The sequence below is a fragment of the Mytilus galloprovincialis genome, chromosome 9 (assembly GCF_965363235.1).
Source record: "Mytilus galloprovincialis chromosome 9, xbMytGall1.hap1.1, whole genome shotgun sequence".
In the NCBI taxonomy this organism is placed as follows: Eukaryota; Metazoa; Mollusca; class Bivalvia; order Mytilida; family Mytilidae; genus Mytilus; species Mytilus galloprovincialis.
In genome coordinates, this window is record NC_134846.1 from 76,309,711 (window position 1) to 76,334,982 (window position 25,272).

At 30.8% G+C, this 25,272-nt stretch overlaps 1 protein-coding gene across 5 annotated transcripts; it reads right to left on the bottom strand.

The window, feature by feature from the left end:
- Positions 1-5,367: 5,367 nt before the first annotated feature.
- On the bottom strand, positions 5,368-24,350 carry LOC143045976 (polycystin-2-like). 5 transcript variants are annotated; one of them, XM_076218873.1, is made up of 16 exons: positions 24,202-24,350; positions 20,308-20,648; positions 16,909-17,022; positions 16,417-16,544; positions 15,147-15,403; positions 14,502-14,726; positions 13,993-14,155; positions 13,527-13,763; positions 12,521-12,702; positions 12,036-12,255; positions 11,465-11,598; positions 11,158-11,275; positions 10,454-10,789; positions 9,462-9,644; positions 8,405-8,440; positions 5,368-7,062 (listed from the first exon to the last, which is right to left on the bottom strand). In XM_076218873.1, the coding sequence occupies exons 2-15, from the start codon at positions 20,561-20,563 to the stop codon at positions 8,405-8,407; spliced, it is 2,589 nt and encodes an 862-aa protein (XP_076074988.1). In that variant the 5' UTR covers positions 20,564-20,648; positions 24,202-24,350; the 3' UTR covers positions 5,368-7,062. The 5 variants fall into 5 exon arrangements, with proteins under 5 accessions (XP_076074988.1, XP_076074987.1, XP_076074990.1 ...); XM_076218872.1 differs by lacking the exon at positions 24,202-24,350 and having other exon boundaries at positions 20,308-20,783; XM_076218875.1 differs by lacking the exons at positions 8,405-8,440; positions 24,202-24,350 and adding an exon at positions 8,513-8,545 and having other exon boundaries at positions 20,308-20,783.
- Positions 24,351-25,272: the final 922 nt, after the last annotated feature.

Sequence of the window (25,272 nt, forward strand, 5' to 3'; positions counted from 1 at the left end):
GCTTTGATTTATATATTATACTAGATCATGTGTGAAAGTGCTTATTTCATGGATGTCCGTTTTTTTTTAATGTTTTGGAAAGTATTTGTTCAAACTTTCTTTGATTTGTGGTCTCAGACTATAAATAACTTTTCTACTTTTTTCTGTTAAATATTTTCCTTTTTTTATAAATTCAGGAAAATTGTTTCCAATTAAATGAAAGTATTTCCAAGGGAATAGTTTGGTTTATTATGTTAACTTTCTAGTTCTTTTGATTTTTTTAAGGTGCATTTTTTCAGGTGGAAAGATATGAACTTGACTGCAATAAATTTGTATAAAATGTTCACTTGCTCACTAAATTTACAAGAAATATGAAGTTTCAAAAAACTGCCTACTATCAAATAAAACTATTTATATTGAATTATAGAATTAGACATTCCAGTGTGATTTTTTAGTAAATACATTTATATGTTTTATGTTGCATGTTTTATTTGTACATAATACATTTGATTATTGAATTGTAAATTTTGTTTGCCATGTATTGAGAATAAAGTGTCAAACTTACTGATTAAGACATTTTAATTTACTCATCTGATTCAGTAAAATAGATGTGTGTATTAATAAAATCTATTTATAGATGTTGGCTAGAATAATAAAGTCTGGAGAATTGATAAATTTAAGATTATAAGCTCTAGACTTATGAAATCTGTGTTCTATATTCTTAATTTTGTCAGACACTATATCAAGAGGTCTGACCATGTAACGAGAATCTGAAAAGCAGGTTTTAAAATTTGAAAAAAAATGTGGTGTGAATGATCTTGTTTTGGTGCACTCCATTCTTAATTGACTAGGATTGTCAGTTTTCCTATGATCGAAGGTCAGTGGTTTTCTCCAAACACTTCGGCTTCCTCCACCAACAAAAAATGGCCACCACAAAATAGCCCAAAAGTGGTGCTTAAAAATGGTGTAAAAACTCAGAAATTAAATCAAATCTATATATTGACATTGGACATAAAGCAACCAACCAACAATCAGTCTATAGATTGATACACGAAGTACTCATCATTTGGTTCTTTTGGTTCAAAATGAAGGAATAACTCTAGGATTTATAGTCCTATCATTAAATTATACTGGTGTTGAAAGATAGTGGATTTTGGGGTTTTTTGTTTATCCCTTTGGTCAACTCTAAAAACTTTTCAAATATATTATTGTATTACTAGTAATACCAAAAAAAACCAATTGGCAATATCAGTCATCAAATCGTTCATCATAGAAGGCCGTACATTGAGCTATAATGGTTTCTTTTATAAATTGTTATTTGGATGGAGAGTTGTCTCATTGGCACTCACACCACATCTTCATATATCTATGTTATGATTGACAATTCATTACATTTATACAAATGGCTAATGGAAGAGGTCTAAAATGATAAAATAAAAATTACATGACTTGGATGGAGAGTTCTCTCATTTGCACTCATACCACATCTTCTTATATCTATTCACCTGTAATTTACCTGTAAAAAAATTGGCGCAAATGAAAAAAATAATCGACGCAAATGAAAGAAAAAAATTGGCGCAAATGAAATGCAGATCGGCGCAAATGCAAAACGCCGCATAGAAGATATATATATTTTGTTTACCTGAAGAAATAATTAGTTCTCGCTACATAATAGATTGAAGCATGTCAAACATCACGTCATAGATCACATGAATATTTTATACAGTGCCATGATTTAGGACAATAAAACTTCAGCCTAGTATAAAAGGGATTAATAATTCAATTAAAAAACCTAGACTTGGTGTCATTGTTGATTGATTATTGTTCCCTGAAGCATCTACTTTTGTTTCTTTTAGATCATATTTATTGCTTATAGAATATTCTGCGTACTTATTGATCTCTACTTTTAAGAACCTCAAATCAGTTATAGCTTAAAATGTTATTGTCTTGTTTTTGTGATTCTTCATTCATGGTTAACATCGATCAGGATCATACTTCCATCGATCATAAGTTCAATTAGCCTACTTGCAATAAAAATCTTTCTGATTTGTTCTGTGTATTTTTGATTTATCATTAAAGATCCATTTTGGTACACATGGTCAAGGCACAGTAAATGAGCTATGTCACAGATTAAAACAAAGAATTAGCATACAATTTTGGCTTGTTGAACAATAACTGAAAATTGGAAAAATAATGCCTTCCTTGTGTCTATATCATTGTACTCTGACAGATCTTCATGCAATGGTATATCACTGTTTTTTCGTGTCAAAAGCGTTTGACCTTGAATTATCACCAAAGTTGTTCTGTTGACCTGAATCTTGCTTTGCACCTTTATGTCCATGTGATTCTTGATATATGTGCTTAAAATATCCAACAATAACCAATCTAATGCAGCTTTGATATAATCTTCAACAAGAAGAGTACCAGTAGTACATTTGTAATATATCATATTATACTTCCCTGTACCTATTGACCTTGCTCAATCACTTTGTTATTATTGTACATGTATCAACACTTACTGGCATTCAAACAGCAGTGATATGTGACAACACAATGTGAAAAACAATAGAAAATTTGACCTTGACCTCATCATCATGACATTCATTGCTCAATGTTGAATTTTTGTTTGTTTTATCTGTTTTTCTTATACTATGAGCAATAGGACAACTATATTAGGAGTATGGAATGATTTTAGGACGTATATGTCTGTCTTGCAATTATCATAATTTTCATTGTTCAATCTAAAGTTTTCCAGGTTAAGTTTGTTTCTTAGATACAATATTCAATAGGACAACTGTATTTAAAGTAAGTAACGATTGTAAGGTGTCTGTCTGGCAGGGTTCATCTGACCTAGACCTCATTTTCATGGTTCATTAATCAATGTTAAGTTTTTAAGTTCCTGGTTAAGTTTGTTTTTTAAATGTGCATTAGGTCAACTATATTTAAAGCATATTTTGTATATGGAATGATTGGAAGGTGTAAATGTATATTCAATTTTGATTTATCTGACCTTGACCTCATTTTCTTGAATTAATGGTTAGTAAAGAAGGCGAGACTTTTCAGCATGTGCACTCTTGATTTTAGTTTCACCTTGATTTCAGTTATATGGCTTTGTATTGTTTTCCTTTTTAAAGTAAATCATTATCAAAGAATACCTGTCTATTGTCTTTAACTTCATTTTTAAGTTCAGCAATTGCAGAAAAAAGTTTTTTAAATTTTTAAACCATGAAATAGTATATCAGTTTTAAAGAGAAATAGTACAAAGTATATATATTATATAGAATCATTGCAAGCTGCATGTTTGTCCTACAGAGGGGTTCACCTGGCCTTTATGTATTTCATGGATTGGTGATCAATGTTAAGTTTTTGTTGATAGCAGTGGCGGATCCAGAACTTTTCCTAAGGGGGGTCCCGCTGACTGACCTAAGGGGGGGCCCTCTCCAGTCATGCTTCAGTGATTCCCTATATAATCAACCAAATTTTTTCCACAAAAGGGGGGGGCCCCTGGATCCGCCTATGGATAGCTTTGTTTCTCAGGTTTAGTGAATAGGTCCTGTTCTCAAACACATTTAGCAATATTTCATATATTTGGTGAATGGATTTATTGTTAGATGCACATGTCTGTTTTGGGTTATCTGACCTTAATCTCATTTTTATGGGTCATTGTTAAAAGTTTATTTCTTTTAATTAGATTTTTCTCTTCAATCATAAGCAATAAGTAAAATATATTTGGTGTATGGAACTATTGTCAGGAATACATGAATGTCAGACAGGGTTCATCAGATCTTGACCTCATTTCATTGATTTCTGATTTTTCAGATACTATAAGCAATAGGTCAATTCTATCTGGAGTATAAATAATTGAAAGGTGTACATGTTAACCTGACCTTGACCTTAATTTCATGGATGTTTGATAATTTAAAGTTTGTGTGATTACAGTAGAAAAGCTTCCTAAATATAATTCAATAATTATTAGTGAAGTAGCCTGCAGGTGAAACATGTTAGGATGTGAACTGTGGTTTGATGTTACACATCTTAGTTACAGGTATAACGAAAACTCCAGATTGATTCTAGCAAGACACTATTATTTATAGCAACTGAAAAATAAAAATGACACAGTTACAAAAACTTCACATTGATCATTAAACAATGCAAACAAAGTCAAGGTCAGATGAACTCTGTATGATAGATAGGTGAAAATGTCAGACTGGCACAAGAAATGGATAATCCAATTTTTCTACTATGTCAATAGTTAAAGCTTAATGTGATTTTCTAGTTCAGAAATAGGATGTTGATGGTGGATCTTAAACACTTTCTGTTGATTTGTTTTCATCTTTTCTAGATATCAAAATACTCTAGAGATACTTGAGATCCAATTTTAAAGACTGTTTATTGACCTCATGTCTTATGAATGTTTTGATTCATTGGCCTTCACAAACACACCTTCTTCGTATTAGACAAATAAATAGCTTGAGGTTGCTCTTTGTCACTTAAGATACATGCTTAGCAAAGAATTACATGATATCTTTGTTTGATCTGGTAGAGAATTAACCCTGTACCTTTCATAGTATATTTCATAAACATTGATTGATTGTTCTATGGATAGATATAGGAAGATGTGGTGTGAGTGCCAATGAGACAACTCTACATCCAAATAACAATTTATAAAAGTAAACCATTATAGGTCAAGGTACGGTCTTCAACACGGAGCCTTGGCTCACACTGAACAAAAAGCTATAAAGGGCCCCAAAATTACTAGTGTAAAACCATTCAAACAGGAAAACCAATGGTCTAATCTATATAAAAAAAAATGAGAAACGAGAAACATGTATAAATTACATAAACAAACGACAACTACTGTACATCAGATTCCTGACTTAGGACAGGTGCAAACATTTGCAGCGGGATTAAATTAATCTCGAATAAATGATTCATCTATTAGTAGTAATTGACTTGGAACTAGCTTTCAGTAACAGTCAGTTCTCTTAAGACTCATACTTTTTTGTCAATCTGATGAGTTGAGCCATTTCTATAGACTTTGAGTTTGTTTAAATGTTGTGCTGTTACATTTTTGTCATAGTAATGGAAGAGTTGGGTGCTCAAAAACATGTTCAACTATGCAACATTCTGTATTTGCCTGTATTTCAGCAGTTGCCTGGTTACTGTTTGATATATCTGTTTTTCATTTATTGTTTTGTTATAAATCAGGTTGTTGGTTGTTCACATTTTGCACATCATTGTCTTTTAAAGGGATTTGCTCATCATTGAAGGCTATATAGTGACCTATAATGCTTATATCCATATTATTTGGCCTGGTTGGATGGTTGTCTCAAAAGCAATCATACCACATCTCAATATTTCAAAATAAGATAAAAACAACAACAACAATTAACCTGCTTCCTAATTAACATTTAATAATAATAATAATGTAACACATAGAAATGCATCTAACATAACAAGTAAACAAAGTTCCGGAAATTTCAGCTTTTTTCAATATATTTTGATCTGGTATTCCAGTTGCTGCCTTTGTTAATTTTTCTTTGCAATTCATTATTTTGATGAATTAAACCAGTACATGTAGGTATTATATATTATCCGTTCAGTAATAAAAATATTACATATTGTCTTAACTGGATTTTCAAACTTTGGTTTGCCTAATGCCCAGTGGAAAATATATCATGCAAAATCAGGACAAAATTAAAATTGCACATAATGTGTACAATTAAAACAATTACTACATGTAGCATTTTTAGTTTGCTGGTTTCAAAAAATAAAATATATGAAAAAAGCTGAAATCACAGATAAAATCAGCAGTGAATGAGAAAAACAATGAAATAAATGTTAGGCTCCCTACCAAAAGGTAAAGATTGTTTAAATCAATTATAAATAACAAATTATAGCAGTTTAGGACGGAAATACTGTAATTGGCAAAGACTTGTCAGGATTTTTTCTCTCCCATTTAATACTGGTATCTTTGCAACGATAAAATTTATTTTTTAGTATCTGAAGATCAATCTTTTCTTTAACAAATGTCTCTCTCAGGACGGAAATATGAAATTGTAATTTAACAAACAATGATTTTCTGTAAAAATATACATCTTTTTTAAATTAATCTTGGTTTTGATCAAATTGTACACTGATCTATATATAAAAAAAAAATCATGCAATTTGTTTTATAATATTTGATATATAAATATATATAATTTCTAAAGTTAAAGCATGCTTATAATTATAACATGTAAACATAAAATTGTACAACCAACCTAAAAGCAAACATATACAACTGGACGGAGATTCATTTGGGCACATTATGATCAAAGGACGGTAAATGTAAAACAATTATTCCCTGATTGTAAAAATTAGGTAGATAAAAAGGATTTCATTCATGGTAATCTTAAAATTAAACTTCAGTAAAACATTACAATAACTATATTTGGTTTTGTTCATATAAATGCACAATGCATGTTGTAAAAACAAAAATTCACATGAATTTTTCAGTTATATGAAAAACACTTTTTAGAACATTAGCTTTTATCGTAGTTCATGAGAATTACTGTTTTCACAACACTTCTGCAATAAAATATCTCCTGTATAAAATTTCATTTTCTTACAGGACAAGCATCCTTTCTTCACACGCCTTTATGTCTTTAAAATGTTTTTACAATGTATTACAATTTGATATAAAAAAAAAATCTTTCCAATAAATTTGCCAAAAAATCTATTACAGAGATTTTGATTCCATGATACATTGTACTGTTCTTATCAAATTTTTCAAAAAATATTTTAAAATTCATTTACATTGTAAATTTATCAATTTTTTGTTGTATATAATATCTTAAAATTAGTACAGGAAAAAGCAGCATTAGATATCAGTAGTTTAAAGAACACAAATGCAAATATTGTCAGATGATATCAGTATTTTTATAACATCAATTAGAAATTATTGCAAAACATTTGTAATTTGTCAATGATGTGAAAGTGAACACAAATAAATGATAGTACGACGATGTGTATCACAGAGAGACATAAAATAACAAACAGGAATGTTTTCTACTAAACTCTGTAGTTTCGATCAAAGTAATCCTGAAAAAGAAAAAAAGAAAAATTATTAGATTTTTGTAAAATTATAATGGATAAAAACTTTGTCAAATTTGTTTGAACTATTGTTAAACATACCAGTATAAACATGATCTAAAGTTTCCTGTGCCAGCAAAACTGATCTAAGTAATTCAAACATGAAGTAACATCAATTTATTTTCAAAACAAAATATTAAAGGTAAAAAAAAATTTTGTTTACAGCAGCAAATTATTTTGTTGTTATATTCATACTGCAATTTATCTACATTTATGAAAAGTTATTGATAATGAATAAAGTGTCTAAAACTGAAAGTTTTCTATGAACAAACAACAACAAAGATTAAATTACACATTCAAATCCTCATTCACTGCAATAATGATTTTCTTTTATCTTACTACTGTCAAGATTTAAGTGCAGAAACAATTATTAAACCTAAATTTATTTCTGCAGACAAACTAAAAGACAAAATAAACAAAAACAGAAACAGAATCTTAGAATTCAAATATATAATTTGAGGTTGAAAAGAAAGAATATATCTTTTTCAAATTCATTGTATTAATTTGTATTAATCAAAACAGGATCATTAGTCAAATGCAATGTGGTCAGACAAACACACAAATAAACAGATTCACATAAAGTATCAACATTATATTCATATAGAGAAAAATTACAATAAATAAAGCTCAAATTCAAATTTCAATTGAATTGATTCTCACTGCCTATAGTTGTTTGTATAAAGAACCATTAAAAAACAATTATGCATTTCAATCACCGAAATAAAACCATCGTCAGAATATTGCTCCTCAATTTAACCTTCTATCTTTCTTTCAGATATCAATAATGACAACCAAAGGACTTTTTGGTCAGGTATGGTTGAAAGTTTTAGATAATATGGCATAAATTATAAACTAAGTCATGCATGATTAAGATAAAAAAAAATGTTCAGTCCTTTTGTTATTTAACCACCTAGGTGGCCCATGCATGCCTCTAGAGCAGGGAGATTATTACACTATCAATACTACAGTGCAAATTCAGAAATACAAATGTTTGCACCACACCCAAATATTTAATACTTGAACAGATACACTTTCACTCTAACAACCTTGAGTAATCATTGTAATTGTGTCTACCACCTATCATATGTACCAATTTTCTTTTCTTTTTTTAATTATTGAGAAAAACCAATGCTCTAAATCCTAGTGTGCACCTCTCTGTGCATTCACAAGATATAAGAACTGAATGATATGATAAACCCTAATTATCTAAAAAAAAAAAAAGTAATTGAATGCAACCTTCTGCCAAACTTGATTTGATCCATGCATTAAAAATATTTATAGAACAATTTACCTAACTAAAAAAACAACCTGCATTTTCTACAACAATCTAAATTCAAATAATAAAAAGTGTTAAAAGTTATTTGTCTAACATCAAAATAAAGACTCATGCATTGCATACCTGTGCAAGGTTTACCGTTTAAACATCTGATGTCTTCAAAATGAAACATATTATTAATTAAACAACATCAAAAGGAATTAATAAACAGCTAAAAAAAATGTTCATTTCATTTTACTACAGTTTTATGAAACATTAATGTAATATAAACTAAAAATGAAATATTTTCTTTTCCTATGAGATTTAAGATATACGGTATTACACAAATATTTGTACTTTTAGACTTGATTTTTTGTTCAAATCTCAAATTTAATGAAAATTTTTTTTTAGAACATGTGAATATGTGGTCAACTTATCAAGATACCATCTTCGCTAGCCAATGGTTACGATCCACTCCCGCTCTCTTCACCCTTGGCGGATTGAGCCAAGATTTGTGATAACAATGTTGCGCCATCTATCGGAAGATAAAAATCACGCCCATTCCGAATACATTATTATTGACCAATGGTAGAACTTGAACTCTTCAACTTGGAGGTAAAAACATGGTAGTGTCTAGATTCTACACACTTGGTAAAGCCGGAAATGAAAATATACGTCAACATTCATGCATTTGTGCATGAAACATACACAGGAACTTCTATTGGTTGATTAAAAAAATTCAAGTTGTCACTAAATAGTTGTATGTTTAGGGATGTAAAGACTTGTTGCACAATAAACATGTGGTAATTGTTTACAAACACTTTCTACGTTTACACGTGATCATGTTATAGGCGCTTTTTGATTGGATGCAGCGAGTTTTGACTGCAACCAATAAAAATCCTTATCTTGTGTCTCCGAAATTTTATCTCAATCCGCCAAGGGTGAAGAGAGCGGGAGTGGATCGTAACCCTTGGCTAGCGAATATGTCAAGATACATGTAACTATATATTTTCCCTAAACTCCTAGATTTCTTCCATCATCAATTGACCTGACTTATAGTTTGTGGGTAGAGTTATTTCCCTTCCATACTCACTGGTTCATTTTGTCCTGAGCCAGGTCGTGACCTAGATCTGACTCCGCGAGCTGAGGTGCCACTACTGGGTGATGCCCCTCTACCACTTGGAGAAAATGATGTTTCTGAATCCCACCTTTCTAATTCTTCTCTTACTAATCTTTCCATTTGTTCTCTTTTAGCTTCATCGCTATTTCCATCAGTCTTAGTATAACAAAACAAGACATGGTGAAGTCACAATTGATTAAAACACACTATAAAAATCTATTCTTGATTTTACTTGATATAATAATTCAACTTTTAAAAAAAATAAGGGAGAGACAGAAATGCCAATCAAACAAATGGAAAAAAAATAGTCTTGTCTTAATTTTCACAACTGGACAAAATCAAGAATAGACTTTTTCAAAGCATTCCAAGAAGGCCAGATTTATTTTTTAAGGCATACCAAATGGTAACTATTGACAAAATCTGACCTTCTCAGGTTAAAGTTAAATCACACTAATATTTGTTAAAATATCAAACTACTCCAGAAACTATCAACATTTCTCTAGAAGTTGAAATTCTGGAGATTTTATTTTTTACTGCCAGGAATATTAATGTATAGGTATATACTGTTATTTATATCACACGTCAAACATTTTTTTAAATACTTACTCTGGTACGTCTTTTTATTAAATCATCAAACAACCTGCACCTGTATGTGTCTGATTGTTTCCCCATCATCATATATGCACATGTATTATAACAATATTGACATTTTATAAAGCTGTTGTATATGTGTTGCACAATGAAACCCACACAAGGTTGGAAGTGATTATAATTAGTTCACTTTTACCATGTGTTATTGGTGGTACATTTTATGATATTATCAACCAGTATTAACTTTCCAAAATAATAAAATTAAAAAAAAGAAACTTTTTTTTTAACTGTCATTCAGAATACACCAAACATATATCAATTTTGGAAAGAAAATACTACAATTAATACACAAAAAATTAATTAGCAAAAGTTACCTCTGTTATACTGTCTAATATTTTTCCCATTGTTTCTCGTCTTTTTAATTTAGCTTTTTCCATAGCTTCTAATTTAACTAAAACAGCGTCTATTTTTGATACAATACTGCCTATAGAATGTTCCATTCTGTCTACTCTGCGAGATAACACTGTAAATTCTTCATATGATACGCCATTTGATGCTCTTCCTGAACGCGAGGATTTTGTTCCGCTATCTTCGTCATCACTATCTTCACCACTGTCATCGTTAAAACTAACACGACTACTTGATCTTCTGGCAGTGCCCGGTCTGTTGCCTGATTTCTCCAGATGTTCGTATTCTTTGTTAAGAGCATCCTATAACACAGAAGGAAAAAACCGTCTAATAAAAAAATATTTTGGTTACAGGGTTTCAGGTTAAATAACTTTGTTTAAAAATTCACCCTTGAATGTATATTGGTATGACACTGTTTCAAGACGGAGATGAGCCACATAAATATCTAATTAAAACTTGATTTAAATGATATGATAGAATCTGTAATTCTAAAAATTATAGAAACCACATCTGGTCTTTTAATGCTTTGTGTAGTTGGGTTGCTGTTTCATATATCCCTACTTACTTATATTAATTAGAAATAATTAACAACTAAGTCTGACATAAATCCCTGCCAAATTATTTTATTTATTATAGTTTGTAGAGAGAGCATTAATACAAGACATGTTACCTGTTCTTTATTAAGGTCAGCTTGTAGTTTCTTCTGTTCTGATTCGTCCAGCACACGGTCACCATCCATGTCATATTTAGCAAAGAGTGCCTCAATTTCACCATCAGCATAACCACGTCTAAAAAACAAAATCTTTTGTTTTGAGGTTTGTCCTCATTTTTACTACAGACCATTAGTAATATGCTTTTCAAACTTCAAACATGATCAGTATGTTTTTTTCTGAATAAAAGTTTATTTTATTTGAATTAAACATTTATATTATAGATCTATAAAGATATACAATTATTTAATAAATAGTCAAACTTACGTCTTGAGATCTTGACGCCATTCCTCAAAGTCAAGCTGTTTGTCTTGGTTGATGTCAGCATTTTTCAGAGCCTTCTGAATATCAACAATCTTGTCCCTCTTGAAGTTCAGTTTGTCAACCATCTTCATGTATCCCTAAAAAAATATTTTTGAAAATTATGTTTATTAGAATAAATATAAAGTTCTCTACTGGTTTAATGATAACAACTTAATTCATCTGACTTTATGACTTTATACCATAATTTATATGTGTCCTTTTACTGTGAAGGTTCAGTTTTTAGCTGATGTTTAGCTTTTAGACTGTTTAAGACAAAATCTCTGATATATATGAAGAGTATATAAAGTTACAATGTCAACAAACAGAACCAAGTCAATTAAATATTGAGGAAATCTGTTTTCTTTGCAGAAAAATAATCATATTTCAATGTGTAAAATGTTTAGTATTGGAGAAAAGGACATGCTAACACAATAATTTTTTTTTACCTAATTTGATGTCATTCTGGTTTTTAGAAAATCAATGTGTAAATTTCATTACAAAACCAACTATGATAGTATAGAATCAATAAACTTACTCTCTTGAAGTAGTCAGTCATCTCAAACTCGTTCTTCTGGTTAGCCATATCACCTTTGACCTCTGAGTAGGTGTCGTTGATGATAGCCAAGAACATGTTGATCAGAACGAAGAAAACAAAGAATACGAACAACATGAAGTAGATTGGACCAAGAATTCTGTTGGCTGCTTCAAGCTGGTGGAAATCAAAATCTCCCAAGATGATACGAAACAGTGTGAAGCTGAAAAATAATTCTTAACTGTCAATATGAGCCTTCCATATGTTTGTAAAGGATTAAGATTTCAGACAACAAAAAAGTTACATAACTTATGTATCTAAATAACAACAAAACACAGAAAATATGTATTTTGAAATATACCAAATTGTATGATATCTCTGTTACTATAACTTGCATCATTCATTCATATTAAGGTACTTTAAACAACAACCATTTTATTCTTTGAACCACAAATTGATACATTGATTAAAAATTGTTAAATTCTTACAAGGAATTCTGGAAGTTGCTGAAGTCCTTGACTTGTGTACCAAAGAGGAGATAACCCAGTTGTGTGAAGGCCAAGAAGATAATGAAGAACATGACAGCAAATCCAGCCAGATCCTTGGCACATTTACCAAGAGTGGAGGAAAGCTGGGTCATTGTCTTGTTAAAGCTAATGTACTTGAAAATCTGTCAAATATAAAATACAATACTTAAGAAATGACATATTTATATAAGATGACTAACAGCCTTTTACGGACTGATATGACCTAGAGCACATAGTTAATTTAAGGTAGCACAATACAAAGATTTTTTCACTCCCAATCAGACAACTTTAAACTGATGTAATTCATTTCATCCTTCTTTGTGTCTCAGATTTCCAAAAACATCAATAGAACAAATTTTATACCCAATTGATTTTAGTGATCTCTTGTAAATTGATGTTGCAAACTTCATTGAAGGTTTATAAGAGAATGAAATACAATAGGAAAAATCTGAGACACAGTTTGGAGGTCAAACTGTGTTGTGCAAGAATCTATCAAATATTTTGGGATGCTATGAATAACAAAGAAGCTAAATACATTGAAGTATGGATATCACAATATAGCAACTAATTACATAACAATTAATTAAGTAATAATTATGTCATAATGAAATTATCACAATTTGATAGATTAATCTTTCTTCTTTCTTTTGGTACCTCATTTATAAAATTCAAAGAAGGATGAGTGGAATTACATCAGTTTAAAGATGTCTGATTGGGGATGAAAAATCTTTGTATTGTGCTACCTTAAACAAGAGTTATTTGAGTTGAGTTACCCAAACAAAGAACAATATTCAGAAAAATAAATTCAAAATAGACCATAATGCTTATTTTCTCCAGCTGTATTCAAATATCTTATTTACCTAATAGGCAATCATCACATGCAGCTGATATATTTCTCAAATTAAAGTTAAATTTAAAGCCTCTATTATGAAGTAACTAAAGTTGTTGTTTTAATGCTAAACATTACCTTGATCCAGGCAAAGAAGACAGCAATAGCTATAGCATTATCAAAACGTGTCTGCCAGTAACTGAGGTTCTCAAAGTCAGCATATTTGTCGGGATTATCTAGTAGTTCCTTTAGCTTGTTGTCTACCACTATTGTCCGATATATGTCAAACACTATACAAAGTATCGCTATGATAATTACAACAATATCCAGGATGTTCCACATACTTTTCAGATAGGACAGCTTGTGTTTCTTGATCTGTAAAAATAAATAACCATTTCTTAAAAACATTCAATTTTACGTTTATGCATGCTCAGGCTGTTTTTTAATGATTCTGTTCGTAAATTATAGTATAAATATAATATCAATGGTTCACTTTGAAGGCTAAGATAATTTTTACTTACCATTAAGTTTGAGTAAATTGGCTTATAAACAAATTATCATTAAGAATTTTATTACACACATGAACTGTATATTTTAAACATACCTCAATAGCCTCCTCCACTATGTAGTATACAATGAACATAACAAAGATAAATTCACAGGCCAGAATAAAATAGTCAGTGACAGTCACATATCGAATCAGCTTGACAGTACGGAAAGTGTAGGATGGGATAGCTCCTCCAGTGGCAGGGAATTCAACAACCAGTCTAAAAATAACATAGTAAAGTTAGTACTTTCATATAACGATTTCTTAATTCTTTTCTAAAATAACACCCACAGCTAACAGCAACTATCCTTAATTTTTAAATTTCTAAATAAATAAAAAAAAAATTGTAAGTTATAAAGATGACCTGAGTGCTCAGATGAACTGGTGTAATGAATATGTTCCTACATTACATAAATTAATTTTTATAACTGCTAACTGTAAATTGTTTAAAGATGATTCTACTTGTTTGATCCTTATGTATCTTAATCACCCTAACAAAAGAAAACATTTGGTTGTGTGCACCAAAAGTGACACTGGTACCCCAATGAATCATTATTCATGCTTACCTGACAACACAAAACAGATTAATGTTGGCATTGTATACAGTAAAGTCTATAAACACCACCCTAGTCCCTCGTTGTATCCACAGATTATCAAACAAATAGTCTATAGTTTCTGCTGACGTGTTCTTCCGACCTGTTAGGTCCTGAACATAACCCGATCCACTATAGGTAGTCAACATTCCCCAGTAGGACGAACCATCTAACTGACTCTCTGTCTGATACGTCCATCTGTAATATAATCAACTCAAATCAACAGCTGGTTCTTTATCAATAAACTTATTTCAGCATGTGTTACAAGACTCTTGTACAAAATACTTTTGCTAAAGTTTGCTAAAGGTGTACAACTATATTCCAGTGGGATTACAACTATAGATATGTGAATATCAGAGAGTTATGCTTAGCTAAGGACAATCTAAATCTTCAACTTACTATTAAGAACTTCTAGAAGTTGTCAATATGTGAAACAGCAATAAAGCAATGTTGCTTTTAGTAATAAAATTGAGTTTTTAGTAATGTATATTTCCTAGTATACTGTAAGAGAGTAATTTCTTTTTTTACCATTAACTAGTCCCCTTTAGATCCTATTGAAATACAAATAAAGATTTCTGTTTTTCAATGCAAAGATATGATCACATTGTATTAACTTACCCTGTATAGTTAGCATGAGAAACTTCTGAAGTTTTGTCTTCCAAATTTTCTGAATATGAATCAAAGCATTCACGAATAACATCTTTGAAATCATCATGGACTTGACAAGAGTTGGTACTGACTTTCAACTGTCTGATTCTTGGTACACCTAGCAGTTTGTTCTCATAGTATATATAGCCAAGTTGTTCATTTGGAACATTCTCATTGTTGTACCATGTCTCCCAATAAAGTCCATCAAGTAAGGGTTTCTTTGCAAACTGTAAATATAAATTATAAATTTGTACCACATTCTTCCCACAATTCTTTTCTAACAACTGAAATGATGTAATATTGTTATTGTTTAACTTGAACTTTGTTTGCATGATGGATGAATGTTAAAAAAATAATATTCTTTTATTATTCCTAATGTATATTCACATCAAGTTTTATTTGAATGTCCGTTTGGTAACTATCGCTTCCCTTCTAAAGACCATAAAATATTGTGAGAATTTGGACTTTGACTAAAAATTTTAAATATATTCCATCAGACAACAAGGATCGGATATAGATTACTTGCCTTTAGGGAAGAGATAGAATTTATCTTGACTCTAAAGCAATTTATTTTCATGATTTCATCATTTTCTGGGTGTATTTGTGTGAAGGAAACTCACAGTTTTACATTTTCATGACAATTTATATTCAAGTTATTTTTCACAGAAATGAATCGCTAATAAAAACTAGTTGGTTTACATTAGAATGAAATTCAAAACAGTGTGGCTGTGGCCATTGATTGACACATTAAATTCATCCATTGACTGTGACAATTTACGTGAACGTTTGTCTGTAACGACCACTGTTCACGACGTACCTACGATAGACATTTAAACTGTGGGGTGACCAAAGGTTTCTTAACGCCTTTAATTATAAAATAATTCGAAAAAATAATCAGGAATAACCTTTATGTTTTTATTTATATAATTGATATAAATCAAAACATCGTGTTATTTCTGATTATTTTTTTCGAATTACTTTATTAAGGTGTTGAGAACCTTTGGTGACCCCATAGTTTAAGTGTCTTTAAAAAGTACACAGTGAGCAATGGTCTTTACATACAAACGTTCACCTAAATTGTCCCAGTCAATGGATGAATTTAATGTGTCAATCAATGGCCACAGCCACACTGTTTTGAATTTCATTCTATATAGTATATTGAAAATATTTCAAACATGTCATAAATTTAATGACATGTTTAAAAAATTTAAATAAATTTAAACAAATAATAACAACTTACTTTCCAGAAGTCATTGACGTTTGTAATAGACCTGAAAGTTCCTCCTCCACTGTGAACTGTATCCAAGAACAGGTCATTCATCACCTTGGTGTAGTAGTACATAGTTGTACTGGTCATTCCAAAGGTCACTGTCAAAAGTTAACTTACTTATTAATATACATGTACATGTATACAAACTGTAGTTCTATATCAAATTTTACATCTTTTACAAATAACACTAAACATTTGGGTGTCATTGAACGACGACATGTAACCACTAGACTAACCACTAAAATCATCTTTTACCTAAAATAAACTACTTTAAATAACATTTGCACAAAGACAGTTTCTTAGCTATGTCAAATTACAGTTATAGCTTTTGGCCAATCAGGTTTTTTAAAAGTTACATTTTTTATATATATCAAAAGTCAGAACAATAATTTGCGATGTCATATAATATTTTTCTTCCATGTTTTACAGTTGATACCTGTTTTTTATATTACATGTACTTACCTACACACAAGATGACCAAGAAAACCAGGTAGATGATCAGTTCCCTTAAAGTTGTCTTCACATGTAGCTCTCGGTTTCCTTTGGTTTCTTCTGTCTGTCTGGTCGCCCATAGTGCTGTAAAATTATCAAAGTAAATATTCTCAATTTCACTAGATTTACTAAAAACTTGGAGTTGAATAGAACTTTAAAATGTACATGTCATTTGTCTACTTGAACTTAAGTCACCCTGCAATATGCAAACTTTGTCTGTATTTCCTTAAGTCAACTACCTTATATCCAAACAAAAATTTGTCCCAAGTACACAGATGCCCCATCCGCACTATCATTTCCTTGAGCCAACTACCTTTTATCCAAAAAATCTTATAACAACCATCCGGGGTTTTACACTTAATAAAATATTTCAGAAGTATCAGTGAAATTTTATTGACCACATGCTTATATGGATAGTTGGTGATACAATAGTATATAAATGTACACCAATTTCAAGTTCTTGGACTTTATAACCTCAAGCTCAGATTTTTATTTTGATTGGTTCACCTCAACTCTTTCATATCTAACTATAGCAGTCATCACATGACTTTGGCGACATCATGCATCACGCGTATCATGCCCAAGTAAAATGTATAGGAATGCACAGGGGCTTTCCGGAATCGATTAAATAAATTACTGTTAGATCATGATACAAAATGTGTGAAAATTATAGTAATTCTTCATATATTTAGAAATATATTTATGCCTTTTGGAAAAGTTTAAATTTTGGTCTTCTCCCTTCCAAATGCTTTTGAAAATTTGTCTTGTTGCCACGATAGTTCACACTGTTAATTCATACAACTACGATAAATATTGGATTTTCTGTCGTGTTTAACCTAAAATTGCATTTTATACAAAACAGATGGAAAAATCGTGGACGTATGTGCTTATTACTATATCATATATATTTCAAATATCGTACATACAATAGTTTAATTTTTTATAATGTCCCTTCCAAATTGATTTGAAAATTAGCTATTTTCTGAAAATCTTATATTACTTTTCAAGATAGTGACCACATTTACAGCGTGGGCCGACTTGGTAAAAAATTATTTTGTAAGATTGTTACAATAAAAATCTAATAACTTTTGGATGCTCGTGTTTTCAGTGATCGTCTTAACTTAAAGCAGCATAGAATCAAACATTAGTTTCTTTTGATAAAGCTGATACATGCTGTTGGGTTTTTTTTTATAAAATTTTGAAAAAATGGCGACCAAATAATTTTCAAACGTAGAAGATGTTCGACACTTATTTTGTCCATGCAAATAATTCAATTCAATGTCACTGTTTATATTGCAATTAAATATGACACGTTATTGTCACTATAATGATAGCCAAGGACAAAGCTAAATTAAGTCATAACATCAACGTGATCAAAGAAAACAAACATGACACCTAATCGCGATGTAAGTTTTGATAATACCTATGTAGATGTAAGTTTTGACAAAACATGTAGATTAGTGTTGTCCGAGTCTTAATGAAATTCATTATATTATTTTATATTCATAAAAGAAGATCTTGAATGGATATCAACCTAGGTAATATAACTATATTTTTCAATTTTCATTAATTCATCGGGGTAACCAGTAAATTTTATATAATCCTAATTAAACCAATAAGAACGTAATTATGACTGGAATAGTTGCAAATGTCAAGAAAGAAAAAAATACTGAGATGTCAAATTTGTTCTGTTATCAAAAATATGAAATAATGAATAACAAAAAGATTCATTTATTGACCATAAACATAGTTTTAGATTTTATCATAATTATAGTGTTAAAAAATGTTTGCGTATCCTGCAATGACAGACACAATTTAATTAAGTGTACAGGAATCAAAACATATTATAAAACAAGACAATCAAAAGGAGGCTATCAAGCTGCATATTGACAAGAATAAAAATATAGTATAAAATGGACTTTTAATACATGCGCAGGGGTCAAACAAGTATTAAAATTATGGATAGAAAAATAAGATCTCCATACACATTTTAAAAAAAAATTTCATTTGACTCTTGAAACAAGAGTCAATACACATTTATATGTTGATTGTGTATTGAGAAGGTAATGATTATTATAAATATCAAGGTTATCCTGGTATTTAATTTCACAAACTAACAGGAATGTATTAAATGTCCTCACCATTTACATATATACCAAAATCCTTCTATTGATCTGTTTAAATACCCAATAACTTAGCCTAGTTTGTTTCCAAACAAATTTATAATCAGTTTCAATGGGGACAAGGTATGAACTAAAATCTGAAGATAACATTCATATATATATATATAAAAACATATGTACATAGTTTTTTATGACTAATTTTAGTGTAAAACTTTAAATTCTGAATGAATTGAAATCTAGAGACAAATGATAAACAATAACAATATTAGATATATGAATTATATATAAAATCCCTGAAATTGTTAGAAGTTTATGAAAAATACATGAGAATATATCTTAAAGGTATTTGTTAGACCCCCTTATTACTTAATAAACTGCATAATACAGATAAATAGAAACAAATTGAAAAAAACAGTTAATTTATAACTTCTAAAAGTACAATTAGAATTAAATGATTCTTTCATTTTCTTTTAAATATTCAACATATTGTAAATGAATAAATCTTGACATGTTGATGATGATATTGTCTTTCCAATTTGTGATTTTCTGCATTGACAGTATATTCCAGAAGGTGTACAGTATTGACGGATTGTACAGAACATGTATGAAATATTTGCCACTGGACATTAAACAACCAACAATCAATCAATCATTCAATCATACCAGTGTTTGAATTGACAGCTGTTGAAATTCATATAACAATTGAATACCCTCTTTTACTCAAGTTTGGAAATAAAAATATTTTTCACTGCACACAAGAAAAAATGCAAGATATACAATATTTTTAGTCATCACTGTTCACATGTACATTTCTATTAAACAGTTAAAATTTAAAGCAATAAAGGTATTAGTACTACTTCTTTATACAATGTATGTGTATATACTTTATTTGCACATGTTTTTGAATAGAATATACACATTTAAAAGGGAAAGGAAATTTTAAAGATTGTAAGAAATCCTGTTAATTGACTGGACTTTGTGGTTTTTAAATATTATATGATAAATGATTCATATATCTTGAAGTTGTCAAAAAAGAACCATGTCAAATTCATTTTATGAATTACAAATTTATTTTGCCACTTACACTTATGCAGGAAAATAAAAAAAAAACACTGATATTACTACAATGTATATACATGTAGTTAAACTAGTTTAATATTCAGAATGAACAAAATATTATTTTTTTTTCATTTCTTTACAAATTTTCAATTAAACCAACAACAAATGTGTTTAAATCGAAACTTACATCTTAAACCACTTGTAAAACAACTCCAACAGCCACCAGACTTTTTAGGAGTAGTTGGGGACACATCATTATTCCTTTTGGGTTCACTATCAGCATACATGTCGTTTTCCATAGCAGAAGGTAAATCTGGATCGTCCCTTGGTCCACCGAAGTCAAACTGATTATCAGGTCTAGCGTGTCCACCAGAAGCGTAAGGATCTAATCCCCAAGCTTGACGAGACTGCGCGCTCGAAGGCCTAACGTCCTTTGAGCTCATATTTGTCAAAGTTTAAATAATCTGATAAGTCTTTCAGTAAAACAATAGATCTTGTCAAAATGCCAGAAATAAATTCAACTGGGATCTGTAATAGAGAGGGATAATGTTACCTTTAAATCAATTTGACTAATGTATCGAAGTCAAGGTACAATTCCATATATTCATATCATCGATTAAAAGTCTTTAAATAGTTTCCAAAACCCGAATACGGACAAAAAAGTTAAGAGTGACGTAAATGTTTCAAGCGTTGTCTCCCTTCAAATACATAGTATGTGTATGTGGTCCCGAACACGTTCCCTTTAAACGGACATATGTAACGTTCTTTTTGCGTTACAGTGCAGCCACAACTGTAAGGTTAATCTGACGCCGATGCCAGAATACATTTAAGTACTGCATGAAAGGTTACTGTTTCCACCAGTGTCAGTGAAGTGTATGCAATCTAAGTACTAGTAGGTTAATGTAACGCTATCCGGCTAGAAGTTTTGCAGATGTGGCTTGTAGAGTTCATCAACATTCATCAAAAGTTGCGTCAAATAAACTTTCTATGTGACTTTGCATAAAGAAAGGAGTACCTATTACGGCCTTCCATTTAAAAAAAAAAACGTTTGTAAAACAATTTGTACTAATGAACATTAGATGTCATCCCGATTTAACCATGAAAACATTAGTCGTCTACAGTAGGGATTCTATTCTCACGCAAAACTACTGAAAGACTTTGATTCTTTGTTGGTTACATTAACCGACAACGTTATAGATGTGAGAATCAAAGGGTTAAATAATTCGATGTATATTCTTAAATATGAGACATACTGAGATCAGAAACTAAAAATTTCAATCTGTCCTACAAAGGCACTGGCTATGATAACGTTGACACGACACAATTACGCTGGACACTAATTCATTTACGTAACAGTAACATTTTTGTTATTGTTACATTTTCAGCGTGATCGTAGCCAGTGCCTTCTTAAAAAGCTACACTTACTACGAAACAACGTAAACTTTAAGTATCCATCCGTTACTATATAATTCGGCCACATTTGCCAAGATTTTGAAGATTGTTTTTAAGATTAAAAGAAAACGAATATAATACAAAATCATAAATTATTTCCCTAGTTATCTACCGAAACGTTGTCGGTTTTCTTTTGTAATCTCATATATATCGTTCTTCTTTATTTTTTCTTTGGGTTTCACGCATTTGAGTCCCACAGCCGGATTTAGATAGAGACAGGGGACCCGGTTCCCTTTATTGGGCTATACTGTGGTACATTTTGTAAATACATACACTTTTTAAATGTTTTAATCCTTATGTTGTCTTGTTTAGCCCCCTATTTTAAAATCTGACTCCGCACCTAAAATTAAATTGCGACTTTTTACAAAATAAGCTAATCGCCGAGACGTTGTCATGTGGCAAAATCAAAAATGTTTCCATCCTTTCTATGACACAAAACACTAAGCCGATGACTCCATATGATTTTCATATCACAAAAATGAAAATATTGATGTACATATCATATAATTTAAAACACAGACACAATCATAGTATATAATGTGAAGAGGTTTTTGAGAAATTGCAATTCAAAGTAATAGCAATCCCGTTTTACTGCACTTTGCATTCATATTAATGTATAATGTTCCATGATTAAGGAATATGCCAGTTGTTGTCCATTCTTTCGATGTGTTTGAGCTTTAACGGTTGCCATCTGATTAGGAACTTTTCGTTTTAAATTTTACTCGGAGGTCGGTATTTTTGTTATTTGTTTTTGCCTACCGTGAGTCTGCATCCGTTATATGTAATTTATTTTGGTTTTATACATCACAAGGGCATGTGCGATTGGCTACGTTGAAACAGTTTGACGCATTTCAGTTAACTTTAAGCCTTTATAGAAACTGAGGGATAGCAATTACCATGTATTCATTTATTCAATTGAACAATTTTGTATCTGGGAGCCAATTAATTTACCCATAAGTTAGTGAAATATATACATATTCTATTAAGTCCGAAGTCAAAACAGAAACAGATTATCTAGAATGACAGATAAGTATATTTATCGCTATTTTGTGCATTTTTCCTTTGATTTTTTTTTTTTTTTTTTTTGTGATAATTTTCATATCATGCTTCTCGCTTGAGATGGAAAAATTATCGCTAGAAACTAAGGAAGCCACATGGCGTTGCTAACGAAATTGACATGAAAATGACAACGTCGTCAAAGGTAAAATAGCGATAAACAGATTATCATTGGTCATATCAACTCGATTGCTTTTCTCACTTTCGCTGTACCAGCTCAAGCGAGAAAATCAATCTCGTTGAGATGATCAACGATAATTTATAAATATAAAAAAGATATTCCCATTTCTCATATCAAGCAAGATTTTGATTGGAAAACATACCACATCTTCTTAGTTCTATATATATAATTATATTTCTGTATAGTCTGCATAGATAAACACCGCAATTTAAGATACAGCAATCAAACAAATTACGGCGACCAATTCAAATGAACATCTATTTATCCTTATGTAATGAACAGACACCATAGGAGTTGGATGCTGTTTGCTGTTGCTTGGATTGGTATGTTGTATTGTCCAATATTTTTCATAATTCCTGCTTTTTTCCTTTGCGTATTATCACTCTTTAAATATCGCTGAGTGCTGTCAAGTTTTAAATAAATTAAACAGAGACGTCATTTATATATCTATAATCTATTGCCACTGGGTGAAGAACAATAATTAGCTATCGCAAATTTCCAATTTGTTTGGCTAAATTTCGGTCGAAGTATTCATATTATATGAATATAAAGTCAGCCCTGTATAACCATAGGTTGTCCGATTGAGACCGTCTGGTGTAAATTTGTCACATATTTAGACTATTTATATTTTTTTTACAAATTGTGACTCGGATGGGGAGTTGTCTCATTTGCACTCATACCATACCTTTTTATATCTACAAGTCTAAATTAAAATAATATTGCCGTAAATATGTCACTCAATTTTGATGTGACTGTATGTCATCGGTAAATAATATCATCATCATTTTCGACAGACACAAAGCATAGCTGATCTGCCAGATATGGCATTTACTGGCATGCCACATTACATCAGATCTTTGCATTTTTTACTCTCTTAGTCGTTGAGAAAAGGCCTCACTCTACTAACGAAAGCTATATTTTATATAGCCTGGTAGGTCGATTGGTCTAGGGCGCTTGGCCTTGTGCATGCAGTAGGTGTTGCCACATTGTCACAAAAACAGGAGTTCGAATCGCTTTGAGAGAAGAACAATGCATTCTGTAAGTTTACAGATCTAACATTGTTTGGTTAAATTTCAGTTGTAGATTTTCAGATTAATGGCGGATGTGGTGTACGGGTCACGGATCCGTTTACATAGACATTCGAATGGAATTCGGACGGGTCCACGTGGATGTGTCCTCTCACTCAAACTGATTGTGCAGTCTCATTAAGCATCCCGGACGTACATCTTTAACGTATCAATTGACGAACAAGAAAAAGTACTTGTAATTGCTGAAAACGTTAACCATAAAATCATGTTTTTGTCAGATTTTGTTTCATTTCCTAAATATTCTGTCTCTTTTTTGCCAGTCGTTATTCTTTTTTTAGAAAAATAATAAAAACGATACACTCACCTGTATCTTCGTTCCCCAGTTCTGTAATGGTCCTGAAACTGCGTCATTAAGTTTTATACCACTATCGACCTGCTACCTAGGCAATCAAGTTACCTGAAGAGTTCCATGCATAATAGATGTAGAAACACGGTCCCGTATCGATATTTCACAGTAAACTTTTATAGTTTCCTTATTTTCAAACAATACGGATAGGAAAATCAATCAAACTTTTATTACAGTTCTACCAAAATGGTAAATAATATTGATTTGGAAAGATGTTTTGCGTCAAATATACAATTATCAATTATTAATATAGAACAAAACAGGTAGTTTAATTTAATATAATGGGTTGGTTAAAGTGGTAGGTTTGATCAATATTTGCATTAGACTTTTAATATCAATATTTAAGTAAAATATTTAATCGACACTAGAGGAGGACAATTTTTTATTGATTGGTCTGTTTTAAAATGTAGATTGTCATGAATAAGTCTTATTTGGCACTAGATGTTAAGGAAAAAAAAAAAAAAATATTAAGAAACTAAGGGACGACATCAAAAGATCGATGTAGATGTAGGATAAAAAACTTAAATCAAATAGTTTGGGGGTGGGGGGGGGGGTTAAAATTCTGCAAGTTTTGTATATCTAAAATCGATTTTTACATATATCCCTATTGGTAAATCAATTTTTCCCGAAGTAAGTTCTTTGGACGAGTGACAAACGATTGGATGTACCGTACTCTGTGGACACCCCTCCCAATCAGATTACAAATACAAAGTTGGATATATGACATTGTTCCCACTGTTCTGTCAAAAAATATTAGACTTAGTATATTTTTCTTTCAATTTCTTATCCTACTTTTAACCTTGTGTGTGTCTGTTATAGTTGCTATACCCGAAACTCATTCAGTCATTTGGGTAATTATCATTTAACGTTGGACAAACTGGGATTTGTTTATCACATAAAAAAAAAATGTGCTCAATATTTAAAGAGATTGGCGAACCCTACAGAAACTGAAGGGTGGTTTTCTTTTTCATTTACAGCCGATTTCAGTGAGTGTGTAGCCAAAGGTAATATCTTTGGTTAGCTTGCTTG